This window comes from Lepidochelys olivacea, assembly GCF_965140295.1.
Source record: "Lepidochelys olivacea isolate rLepOli2 genome assembly, chromosome: 6".
In the NCBI taxonomy this organism is placed as follows: Eukaryota; Metazoa; Chordata; order Testudines; family Cheloniidae; genus Lepidochelys; species Lepidochelys olivacea.
The window spans coordinates 52,767,460-52,780,999 of NC_140416.1; the positions used below are offsets into that span (position 1 = coordinate 52,767,460).

At 39.1% G+C, this 13,540-nt stretch overlaps 1 protein-coding gene across 1 annotated transcript in view; it reads left to right on the forward strand.

The window, feature by feature from the left end:
* Window positions 1-13,540, forward strand: part of TTC17 (tetratricopeptide repeat domain 17) — an 88,017-nt gene that overhangs the window by 36,908 nt on the left and 37,569 nt on the right. The window contains exons 15-16 of the mRNA XM_084631215.1: window positions 361-585; window positions 4,034-4,220. Of these exons, the coding sequence (XP_084487341.1) occupies window positions 361-585; window positions 4,034-4,220 (412 nt within the window). The remainder of the gene's footprint in view (window positions 1-360; window positions 586-4,033; window positions 4,221-13,540) is intronic.

Consider the following 13,540-nt stretch of genomic DNA (forward strand, 5'->3'; position numbering starts at 1 on the left):
TGTGTACATGTGGCAATGTGGTTCTTGCACCCTGAAATGGCAAAGGGCTAAGAATCATTGATTCCTGTGGCCAGGCGGGATTGTCATATGTATGCATTAAAGGACTTTGTGGAAATCATTCAGGACAATCCCATAAATCAAGGTTGCTAGCTGAATGCTCTTGCTGAGCAACAGGTGCTACTAAATTAACATTAGTTCATCTACCCTGCACCTGTGACATTCAAATGGTAAGCTAAGTACCCTCAGCCAAGGTAGAATAAATTGTATCCAGTTCAAAAAGCAATACACTGAGTTGCTTATGTTGGAGAGAGTTTATGGTAAGCGATTGTAATTTCCTGAAATGTTGTGACTTTTTTTCAGCCAAGGGATCCTTTATGGCTTATGCTTAATGAGGCTGGACTCTACTGGCGTGCTGTTGGAAATAGCACCTTTGCTGTCTCATGCTTGCGAAAAGCATTGAACTTAGCCCCACATGAGTATCAGGATATCCCTTTAGTCAATCTAGCTAACCTTTTGCTTCATTATGGTCTTCATCTGGATGCCAGTAAGCTCCTGGTAAAAGCTGTGGCCATCAATAATTCTGAGGTAAGGATTGTTTTTGTATTAATTTAGTAATCAACAACAAAAGTCTTCCTGGAACATTGCTTCATTAATTCCCATCCCCAACTTTTGTTCTCATATATGTAATTCTTCAGGCATCTCATTTGGAACGTGTTCATTTAAGTTGCTGCTTCATGTTTGATAAGATCAGGAAATTAAAGTGCCAGATAACACCGGATGCTTAAAGTATCAGTGTCTGGAAGAATAAATAGCTTTAAATATGGACAATAAATTAGGTTGCTTCTGGACACCAGAATTCCAACCAGCTGGCTGTGTTTTTGGATTCAAATCCTGGCATCACTGATATCTAAAATGGAGATTCTTTATGTTAACATTTAATCCTTGTGTGTTGGAGGAAAGAGAAACCATTACATAAAATATGTTTAGATCAGGTTTGATAGGAGGTAAGCTATCCTTGAGAAGTTGCTTCTACCCAGCAGTTTTACTAAGGCTGGTTTTACATGAGGGTAAATGTAGTCTTGTTGCTAAAGCACAGGACTGGGAGTCAAGAGATCAAAGTACTGTTCTAGCCCTGCCACTGACTCCTCGTGTAATATTACACAAGTAATTGATCTACTGTGGCTCAGTTTCCCCATTCCCTATTTCATAGTGCTGTTGTGAGGCTTAATTCATTCATGTTTGGAAGTGCTGTGAAGTTTTCTGATGGAAGATGCAAGAGAAATGAAAAGTATGAGACTGTATCCTCTCCTTTTGGAAACTGATGGTTGCAGAATTAGGTTTGGAAATCTACGTGTGCGTCTACCTAAACACTTACTGCACAACAAGCTGGGGTGTAAATCTACAGCACTCCAGCATGCCATACATTAACTGCATGGACTCAGGTACTGTGCACCAAAAGTTCCCTACTGCGCATTCAAACAGTACGTCAATGCACACTAGAAAGCTTTTAGAGAACAACAACAGGGTTTTAGAGAACATGCAGACAGTTAGTGCTTGGCACTACACCACGGCTTGCCATACAGTGTTTGTGTAGCCATGGCCTGAATATTAGTCATCACTTAGCTGTGCCCAAGAGTTAATTTGGAATCTGCTGCCCCCTACATAATGGGTAGATAGATATAAAGATAAATAACATGCCTTTCAGAAATGTGGGGAGACAGTGCAAAACTGGATTACTGCAGATCAATAGGTGTTCCAAAAGAAGTAGTGTGTAAAAATAGTCTCTTGGCTATCTAGATATCCCTTCATAACACACACCCATCTCTGCTGCCTGGATGATTCCGTTGTTTTCTTGATTAATCTCATGCATTTTACGTTCCTTTCTTTGCATTTTTTTTTAATGCTGCTTGTGATATCTTGTGGGAATAGACTATTGCAAGAGCTGTTGTATCTTTGCAAATATTTTGATTAACTTTACTTCTCATTAACTATAAATATGCCTGGTACAAAGTTATGTTATATTTCTAAATTTTGTAAAATACTTTGTAGCCTGTAAATGATTTGAAGAAAATTTTCTTGGGGAAAACATTGGTATTCAATTCTCTTTTTAAATATAGTTAGACCATGTTTGCAACTTTTCTGCTTGTAATAAGAGATGTATATAACTACTGGATTGGCCAGAAAAAGTTGTGTAAGTCTTAAACAAAAACTACCCTAAGTGAAATGAGTTTGTCTCACTCCAGTTCCCCGGGGACAAGAGTCCAGATCACAATTCCTCCTTCCCCCATCATATTTGGGGCCGAGAATTGAGGCACTTCAGCAGTACTATGGGAAGCTAATGGTTGCACAATTAGATTTGGTTGCTTCTGCCCATGCTGTCCCTTTTATTTGGACAAAGGACTTGAATCTCCAGGGTCGTCAGCCCCTCCCGCACTAAATTCACTTTAAAATAAGTTGGGAGGGCAAAACTAGAATCAGCTGCGTAGCATCGGGGTATTTTTAATAGAAGAGCTAGCAGCAATTTTGCAACCGTCTGAAAAGGAATCTAACCAGTTTAGATCGCAGATAAGTGTATGAAAAAAGAGGATCACAAGAAAGCAAGGGATGAATGATGAAATAATTGAATTAGGAAATTGGAGGGAGGGAGTGACAATACTCATGGTATTTAGAAACAGGTTGCACTGGCGGGAGTTTCTTCCAAAGGTTCTTCTAGTACCTTTGGCAAAACTCTACAGCAGTTCAAGACTGAGAGTATTGCAATCAAACTTGAGTGTGCCGTGCTATAGTGATGTCAGTTAATTTACCACAAAAGCCTTATATTAACAATGCTAACCAGACAGTGGATAGATTAGAGTTGGCATTTAAAGGGGATTCTCTGGTGTGTAAGGGAAAGATAATGTGAACAAGAAGGTATGATTTAACAATAGGGCAGGATGATTTGGGGCTTGTCTGAATGAATGAGGTACAATGAATTACCAAAGGCACCCAAGAAGTAGTACCACCAAATGAAGGTATCAAACACATGATGGGAGGTCATAAGAAGAAGAATCCAATAAACTGGCTGACTAAGGTTGGCTGGAGCATCAGACTGAACTCAAATTTGAATTAACTCTCTGGACATGAATTAGTATCTTGTGACTTAATTGCATCATCAGATTGTTAAAAGCACACACTCTTCTGAAGCATGTTTTTAATACTAGAAGCAAAATTTTTGAAAGCCATGACTAGTCTTAAAAGTTCCATGACAAGGAGTATCATTTAGTGGAGGACATTGGCTGCTCTGTTGCGTGAGCGTGGTCATTATTCTGGTCACAGGGTAAGATGCAGCACTTAATTTCTCTGCATAAACCATAAAGATGCTTTTGAAAACAAAGTGTAATGCTTCATTGTGTGCCAGGACTTAAATCACTGGATGATATCTAAAATGCATGTCAGTTAGTTTTGAAGAATAATTACAATGTCTTTTGTCTCTGATGCAAGAGATTGCTCTTGGATAGTCAAAGTTATGAGTAAGAGTGTCTGCTTACTACTGGAAAGAATTGAACAATGGGCTGAAAGACACAAATCCTAAGCTAGTGTGAAATTGGAGCTCTGAGTAATTTAATTATTTATTTTCTGGAGAACAATAAGCTTGGACTGGCAAAAGACTAGTTGGCCCTCCCGTCCCATATTAAATCTCATGTTACGTGATACCTTTTTGCTTTAGACTTCTTGGCTCCTCACTAAAAACTCCCCTAAAACATTTCACTTCACGTTCTTTGCTGCCATATGTAGAATGTGCCATGTTTAAGATGGGCTGTAAATAAGTGGTTTATGTTATACTTGTGGGTATATGTCAGATTTATGTATCATTTTAAAAGCCTGAAATTCTAAGCACAGTCAGTATGTCCAACTAATTATTGGTTTTAAAACCCTTCTCGCTGATTTGGGAGTGTAGAGGGAATGAGACTTGGTCTATTGCAATAGCTTACCTTCGGTTTTGAACCCAAAACACATTTGTTGTGCTGATACAAGATTGCTTTTCTCTTTGCAGCCCCTGACTTTCTTGAGTTTAGGAAATGCCTATCTGGCTCTGAAGAATATCAGCAAAGCCTTGCAAGCCTTCAGGCATGCGCTGGATTTAACTACAAAGTGTCAGGAGTGTGAGAGCAGCCTGAAGTTGATCCGCTGTCTGCAGTTTTGTCCTTTTGTGTACAACATCACCTCTTCTGTATGCAGTGGTAAGCAGCTGCTGAAAAATGGCCAAAAAGTGACATAGAGTGCACTCTGCCTGTAAGGCTGTTTACTGGAGTTCAAGACCACTATATTCTTTCCCAAGAATCATCCCATTTTCCTCTGTTTATACTCCTCTCTCCCAGCAAGGACTAGCATTGAGGCACATCTCCTCTGGGAAAGAGAATAGTACTCCATTCAGAGCTAATTCAGGGCTACTTATGTTACTAGAGGGGCTGCCATTAAGTACAGAGCACATGCTGCCTTCACAGCAACCTAACCCCTCGTTTTCTATGTTATGTGGGTTGAATCCATGTCTCTCCATGTCATTTTACCGCTACAACTAGTGTGTTACTCTTAGCCCCCTTATATACTCATTTAAGTTCTTCAGACAAGAATTGTGAGATCTTTCTTTTAAAGCTATAGGTTCTGGTAGGGACTATTGTCTATTATAAAAAGAAAAGGAGTACTTGTGGCACCTTAGAGACTAACCAATTTATTAGAGCATAAGCTTTCGTGAGCTACAGCTCACTTCCTCAGATGCATATCATGGAAACTGCAGCAGGCTTTATATATACACAGAGAATATGAAACAATACCTACTCCCACCCCACTGTCCTGCTGGTAATAGCTTATCTAAAGTGATCATCAGGTGGGCCATTTCCAGCACAAATCCAGGTTTTCTCACTCTCCACCCCCCCACACAAATTCACTCTCCTGCTGGTGATAGCCCATCCAAAGTGACAACTCTTTACACAATGTGCATGACAGTCAGGATTTGTGCAGGAAATAGCCCAACTTGATTGTCATGCACATTGTGTAAAATCAAGTTGGGCTATTTCCTGCACAAATCCTGATTGTCATGCACATTGTGTAAAGAGTTGTCACTTTGGATGGGCTATCACCAGCAGGAGAGTGAATTTGTGTGGGGGGGTGGAGGGTGAGAAAACCTGGATTTGTGCTGGAAATGGCCCACCTGATGATCACTTTAGATACGCTATTACCAGCAGGACAGTGGGGTGGGAGTAGGTATTGTTTCATATTCTCTGTGTATATATAAAGCCTGCTGCAGTTTCCATGATATGCATCTGAGGAAGTGAGCTGTAGCTCACGAAAGCTTATGCTCTAATAAATTGGTTAGTCTCTAAGGTGCCACAAGTACTCCTTTTCTTTTTGCTAAGACAGACTAACACGGCTGTTACTCTGAAACTTGTCTATTATAGTTTTATTTTTTAATCCAGTACTTCCAGGCTTGAATAATAGATTTTAAATGACATTTACTTTTTAGAAATGCTCCATAATGCACTCTTACTACACTACATGATCATTTATTTGTTCATGCAGGACCTACAGTAAGTGTTCCTGGATTTCTAGTTCTTTTATTTAAAATAAATAAATAAATAAAAAATCCACAGTGAGATGGGGGCTGAAAAAGACATGTTTTTAAAAAATCTGTCTGGAGACATGATGCTTTGTTGCCATTAATGGCTACTCTAAGATCCAAGGTACAACCTTGTGGAGAAGGTTCACTCAATTTCACTTGGCCTTTCATTGACTATTTCAGATGTCTTTTCTGTACTTGCTAATGGTTCATGTGCAGCTCCCAAGCTATCCTGAAGACCGTTTATGAATGTATTTGGCAGTCCCTTTTCTGTGAAACCATCATCAAGGGACACTTCTGGATGATTTTACTCAGTATTTAAATGAAAGCCTCACATGATGAGATAAATGTGTTTGATTTTAATATTACTAGTATCTTCCCCTAAGTTCCTGAAAATGTATGGGAACAAATCTCTTCAATTCCAGATGCTAATTCAGAGAACACATTAAATGTATACCAAGAAATATGTTAGCTGCTGATTGATGTGAATGCCACACAACACAGGTGATCTTCCAAGACTATGCCACCAGAGTAATATTATTTCCTGATGCATTTAAACATTTTCATTTCATTATTTGGTGTGTAAAACAAAAAACCTCTTCATTTGGCCTTTATAAATATATTTTAGTAGGTGGTATTACCGCTCAAGTGTTAGGCTTCTCATTTACCTCCATTCCAAAATCCTCTTTCCTGAAGCTGACTTGGAAGGAGCTCTTAATTCTGGGCTACCATCCCTAAAGTCTGTTAAAGAAGTCATTTCCCTAATGGTGTGTCAATTCAAAATGTTTTCCCTTGCAGTTTTCCCAGCCAGGATGGAACTTTACTGCAGCCTTTTGTGGGGCTTATAAAAATCTTCCTCTGTCTTTTTCAAATGATTTTATTGGGGTTGGTTGTTTACCTGAATCCCTAGAACCTTGTTGGACTGAAACCTGAACAAAAGCCAATCCTATTTTGAAATAGGAGGAGAAAGAGAAGACACCTTTTTAAATTACTCTATTTATTTAACGTGACCTGAGAGTCTCATGAACAGTGGCTCTGTCTGAAACTGCCTGTGCTTCTACAAGAGTTTTTCAGTCTCGCATTTCCTTGTACTTGCACCTTCTTGATCTCATCGTCCCCACATTTAAAAGTGTTCTCCAACAAATGTTAATTGCTGCTGTTAGCATGGTTTCCCTAACCAGGGCTTTTATTTTCTGTTCATGTTATAACATTGGGTTGTAGACCACTTTAGGAGACTTGCATGGTTCTCAGAGGGTGGGAGGGCTGGGGACTTGTGCCCACACTGCTTGCGAAAACTATGCGAACGGTATGGCTTTTGCTAATGTGAGCATGTGTTAACAGCGCAGGAATGTTTAACTGGTGAGGTCCTTTAGGGAACCTGTAAGGCTTATATTCAAAAGGGAAGCTGAACATTTAACAGGTATATTAACTTCACTAATGCCAGAAATCAAGTTTCTAGGTGTCTTGCCATATATTTGTACTGTTCCCCTTTTTTTGTGCCTCTTCGTGTCATGCTACTCCTTTGTATTAGAGATTAGAGACATTAGAGATGGGAAAGACCATCTAGGTTATCTTATGCATCATTGGCTAATGCAGAACAATTAGAAGTATGAAATTGACACATGGTGTAAATGTCTTTGTTTTATCGAAATGTTTAAAATAAACTTACCAGTGTATTCAATCTTGATATTGATGAGTTTTCTGGTTTAAAACATGGGTTTAAACCAAAATCTAAAATCTTAAGAATGCAAAACTGGAAAAACAGACTTGTTTGTCTTTCATTTAGGGGAGGGAGAAGAAAGACGGTTCCAGGATGCTGAGAATGGTTTGGGAATTTTTATTCATTGCACATTTAGGCTACATCTACACTACAGGCTGGGGGTGTGATTCCCAGCTCGTGTACACATACTCATGCTAGCTTGGGGAGAGCTAGCATGATTATAAATAGTAGAGTAGCCTCACGAGTACAGGCGGCATCCATGCTGAGTAGGCACACATGAGTTTGTACTCAGCATGTCTAAGCTGTGCTGCTGCTGCCCATGCTACCATGGCTATGCTGTTTATAACTCATGCTAACTCTCATTGAGTATGTATGCAAGCTGGAAATTGCACCCCTATACCATGGTGTAGTTGTAGCCTCAGATGGACTGAAAAGGAAAATATACAGCAGTTCCTGGAAAGTGAAAGCCAAGACGGTCTGAGACCATCTTAAGCACGTACATACTGAGTGCAGACAAATTGAGGTTTGCACACAGACACCTACATATGTGTACATGTGTTTTGGGTTGTTCCTGCCTATCTCAGGCCTGCACACAAGTGTTTGCACAACTTTGAAGAAATCACCATTTTTAGTGGTCAGATTTTAATTTCAATTCTAGCTTTTTGATGAGACAGGTTTATTGTGAGATTTAGTTAAGAATATAATTAGTGTGGGACAGGCACATATATCCCATGATTTAATTGCTGTTTAGTATTATACCATCTTATGAAATACAGTGAGCCATAAACTGCATAACCAAAAGGACGAACACTGCATTACAAATATGTAAAACAACCCACAGTGTTCTAATCTAAAATCTGTTACGTCTTCAGGTATTTATGGAAACATATGAGAAGTACACAAGTAACTTGCTGAGAAATACATGAGTAATTTACTATGAGATGTACTTGCTGCCACTACTGCTGGCTTCATAGTAAATTGAAACGCACCCTCTGTGATCAGATGCACACTGCATACCTATGTGCTACTTACTGAATCATACATTTTAGAAATGGGAAAAGGCCAGTCCTTCCACTGCCAATGCAGCACATTTTCAAGCATATGTTTGAATAATTTCAGCAGTGGGGATTCTGTTTGCCTTGGGGCACTCTTCCAGAGCCTAAATAAATTATTGCTAAAAATAGTCTCCTGATGCTCATATGTTTTTTTTCCCCCTTTTTCAGCTTTGTCTCATTGTTTACACACACACACACACACACACACACACACACACCCACCCCCCCCCCTCTGGAGGGTCAATCAGCATAGTTTTCACACACACCCACTCCTTAATTTTGAAGCCCTTCACATATGTTGCCAGATATAAGAGCAGTCTTGCAGCATGTGCTATGCTTAAAACTCAGTACCTGTGAATTAAACTTTTGTATAATCCCCGACCTTTGATAAGCATTATTTAAAAGAACACTAGCAAAGTTTTCTGTGCTTCAGTGTACTGGAAGGTGTGCAAGTTGTATTATCCCTGTGCTCTGCCTGTCTGCTACGTTAGTATGAATTGGGACAGGTAGCAAGGCACACAAGGTATTGAATTCTAGTTTGCTTTGATTCTGTGCATGCTTACAAGAAAGGAGCAAATGGGCTCGGGAGGAATTTGGGAAGCAGCATGGTGTAATGGTGTGAGCATGGGATTAGGAAATACACATTGCTGAACTGTAGTCATGGCTCTTGCACAGACTGTTTGTGAGGCTCATGTATCTTTTTTTCTGTTTTGGTTTCCATCTGTAAAATGAGGGTAACCCATCCCTACCTCTCAGGAGTGTTGAGACACTGTATTAAAGTTTATGTAGAAGTTTTGAAGGTGTGCTGTAGGAATGCTAAATTTTTATTGGATGCTCATTACTGCTAGATTACCCACCCCACCTGAAAACAACCAGCGTCTGAATAGCAGGCTTTGTTTTCCTGCCATCTTTGTTTTGCGGGGAGCTGACTGACATGTTGGAATCAGGGCACTTAGTGTCTGAAGCAGGTTAAATTTAATAGTCCTACTCTATCTCATTTTTATGTTTTAGTTTTCACCTTCCAGATCTAGGACAGTAACCCAGTACTGTTGAGGTTGGGTTATAAACACTGCAGGGGATTGGGGTAAATCAACAAAACAGTTTTCATTGTTTTTATCAAAAATGATTGATTAAAAACCTAACCTTCCATGTCCCTATAAATATGCACAATATGATATTAAACTGTTTTACTTTCAGGTTTCTAGACAGGCAATGTCACTGCAGGAAATGTTTCTTTCAACAGGTGAAAATTGTGGACTCTTGTTGATGATGATTAGAGTCTTTAGGCACTGTCATTCTAGCATCTGAGTGCACTTTACATAATTTAGACCAACAGAAACACTTCCCACATTCCAAGGAAATTGGGGGAGTACCAACCAAGAGACTAACTGCCAAGGGTCCTACCTATACTGGCCCTTAATGGAAAGTGATGTGGGAGCTCAGGAGATGTTTAATTACTTGGTGATTGGTTATTAGAAGACTGACATGTCAAGTATTTCATATGCATATTAAACATAATTGGAAGGACAGGTGGCACAACAGCTGTTTAAAGTAGTCTTAAAGGGTGTGCAAGTAACAGGATCAAAGAAATTGACATAAAGGAGTTAAAATGCAAACAGGAAACATTGGTCAACTCCATAGCATCCCAAAAGCTGCTACTCAGGAGTTAGCCACTCCTGTCAACTATATTCTGCTGGTCCTGCTAGTGTAGCAAGCCGCAGATGTTCCGTCTGATAATGAAAGGAACTCTGTCCTGGATGTCACACGTTTTTTTAATCCCTGAGCAGGATTTTTTTTAATCCATTTTAACATAAGAAGCGTCCTCTTTGAAAATTCTTTAACCCTTTTGGAAAGCAGTTGTCCTTACGCTGCATAATGCCATAATCTGAGCACTCAGATATTGGGAAGAGCTGCTTGCCATAGTATTAGAGTAACTTGGAACTGCACTGGAGATTACAGTTGGATCAGTTCGAAGGTGACTGCTGAAAAGAGGCAGCTGCTGTAGTATGGGAGCTTCCCATGCCCTGTGCTCAAAAAAGCTGCTTTATTGCATATAATGCTAAACTATAGGCAGGCAAAACCCCTTTTATTTTTAAACAAAATATTATTGTCTCTATGAATAATTGCACCCCTCTTTCTAATTATTTCCATTTGTATGATCTCCTGGCCTCAAGTTGTGTTGTCATTTTAAAAAGCAACCCATTTTAAAAGGAAGATTGAAGCAACCCTCTAATAGTGTATAGACTGCATACATTTTCTTCCATTTTGAAATCATCATTTGTTTTAATGTTTTAGACTTTCCAGTGTCTTTTTGGTCTCAAATTGTCTGACTTATACACCAGGTGGGTGTGCTATTATTAAATATTTAGCCTTTTTATTGGTCACAAAGTACAGGTGATGTTTGCTGTAAGCCTTTCAGCATACACTATGTTCATACCATCATGTACTATGAATGCAAATTTTTTTGCATGTAGGTGCATGTTTTCCTAGGTAATATGCATTTCATCACATTCTGTGTGATGTTATGATGTGCATATTTTGCAACACAGGTTATATATTGAACAGCAGTTGTACACTTTTATTTTTAAGAGGATGCTTTGGTTTTGGTGCCCTCTTGTGGTCTGAATATCCTACACCATATGAAGTCAAAAGTTTAGATTCCTTCATCCACCTCCTTTTAAAATAAAGCATGGGGGAAAGTATCTGCTCCCTTTTCTTAAAAAAAAAAAAAAAAAAAAGTGCATTTTCTTTTGTTCTTTCTTTGCCTTTTCAAAGTGTAGACACTTGAGGTGCTTAGACCATAAGCCAAGTGACACTGGCTTCAAAGGAGAAACCTGAGTCTCAACATAACTTTTAGATAGGCACTATTCAAGCATCAGATGCCCATTTGGTTGGGGAGATAGGATAAAGAACTGAGAGATTAAATTACTTGCCTAAATTAACATTATAAGTCAGTAGCAGACTCATGAGTGGAACCCAGGAGTCAAACTCCCAGCAGCAGGCTGCAACCACTAGACTCTACTCCTAGTTCTGTAGAGTAATATTTCATCCACACAAAGTCAAAGCAAAAAGACTTTCAAGTGCTATACACTTCAAATAAAACTATGGTGTATTTATTACCTTTGCAACTAATTATGAAACATTTTTTGTGTTATCACCTATGGAAATATTTCATATGAAATTAATTAAATTAATAAATATGTGCAAGCATCTCTGTCCTTTACTTACCTAGGATTGGACCCTGGGATAGTCTATAGAGCATGATTAGCCTTGCAGTTCTAAATGGAAAGCTGCTAAAGGTATCCTTTCCACAAAGTTTGTCTTGGATATAGTCCGTAGACATTTGTGCTTATTGTATTGGCATCAACTGAGGTTTCCCTTGCTCAAGCTGCTTTAACTTGCTTTTTCTTCAAGACATTCTCATCTTTATCTAGAGGTGTCTGGTTTTGGTATTTTTTTAAGACAAACTCAGAATCTAATTTTGTTGTAGAGTTTTTTGTTCCAACTAGGAACTCATAAAGTTTAAGGCCAGAATGGGCCATCATGATCATCTGGTCTGACCTCCAGCACATTACAGGGCACAGAATCTCACGCATGCACTCCTGTAATAGAACTATAACCTCTGACCGAGTTACTGAAGTCCTCAGATTATGATTTGAAGACTTCAAGTTACAGAGAACCCATCATTTACACTAGATAAAAGCTGCAAGTGAAACACACGTTGACTAGGTTAGATTCTCAAGTGAGTATCTTCATCCAAATAAAGTTTATCCTATTTCTTAATGACTCCCTCCCTTATCCGCTGAATGGAGGATACTTGATCTCTTCTGAGTTTTTAGTATTTAGAGGTCATTGTTAGTATGTCCCTTGAATTCTGCATGCATTAGAGGGAGTAAGTTAGCCTGTTACATTCATTTCTTGCCCCCTACTGTGCGATTAGGTTTAACATCAATCAGGTCTTGAAAGTTAGTGTGGATTAAGGTAGGGTGTGAATTTAAAGCACAGTAGCTGTTCCTTATCAACTCCATGTCCGGACATTCTCATTCCGGAAACAGAGTGCCTTGTTCCTTTTCATTTAACCCACTTTTTTGTTCTGGTATAAAAATGTTTCCATGTGGATTTGCTATGGAACTTTGTGTAGACAAGCCCTCAGTTACTTCTATAGCAAGATAAACTCTCTGAAGCAAGGGTAGTTGGGGAGAGGGAATTACATTAGGATTTGTCTTGGAGATTTTGTTTGTAACAGAATTAAGAAACTCTAAATATCTACTGATGGCTACCCTTTGTGTTTCAAAGGCTTTGACAAGTATATATGTATTCTGTTGGCAAACAACTAAATAATGGCAATATTTTCCCTGTGAATTGAATTTTTTTTCTTACTGCTAACCCTGGGATCTGAAAGTCAAGCTGGATTCTTTCTGTCCTAAGCATTGTCAGCAACAGAGACCTTGCAATTGCATTTCAGTTAACGGATCTGTTGCTTTGCAGATAGAATCAGGTCACCTTCTCTAAACTGTATTGGCTCTGCAATGCCAACAAGAGTGGTTCAAACTTATTCTAGTCAGTAAAGTGAACAAATATGCCTGATTCAATACATGGAGCAGATCTGTTGAATAAGAGTGGTACTTATTCCAGTTGTTTTCTCTTTAGAGGTAGACCCAGCAGTGATAGATGTCTAAAGTCTTTTGCAAATCCAAGGGAACTTATTCTGGTAGGGTCTATAGAAGTCTTTTAATTGAAAATATGGTCTTCTGGTCTTTCACTGATCCCCCGGTTCCAAGCTGCAGTCTCACCAGTCCCAAGGAGGGAGGTAACAGTTCCCTCCTCCCTTGCAGCTTCTTTCAATAATCATTCAAACCAAGAATTAATCATTTAAGAACCAAAATCTGCTTTGGTTTAGTTCCACATTCTAAGTAGCTAATCCATTGGATGTGTCTTCACCACATATAACTAGGAGACAGTTTTTTGTCAGAGAATTACTCTAGAAAACAAGATTCCTGCCTTTGTTGCCTTAATGTAGACTTTCCAGTACTCACAGGACAAATTTGTGCCAGGGATGGCTGCTTGAATGAAGTCCTTCCCTGCAGACTTTCTTACTTGTCTAGTGGCTCTTTTTTGAAATAGATGTAAGCCAAGGTACAGTAGTTTCCAAACTTGCTTGCTCCCATGGAA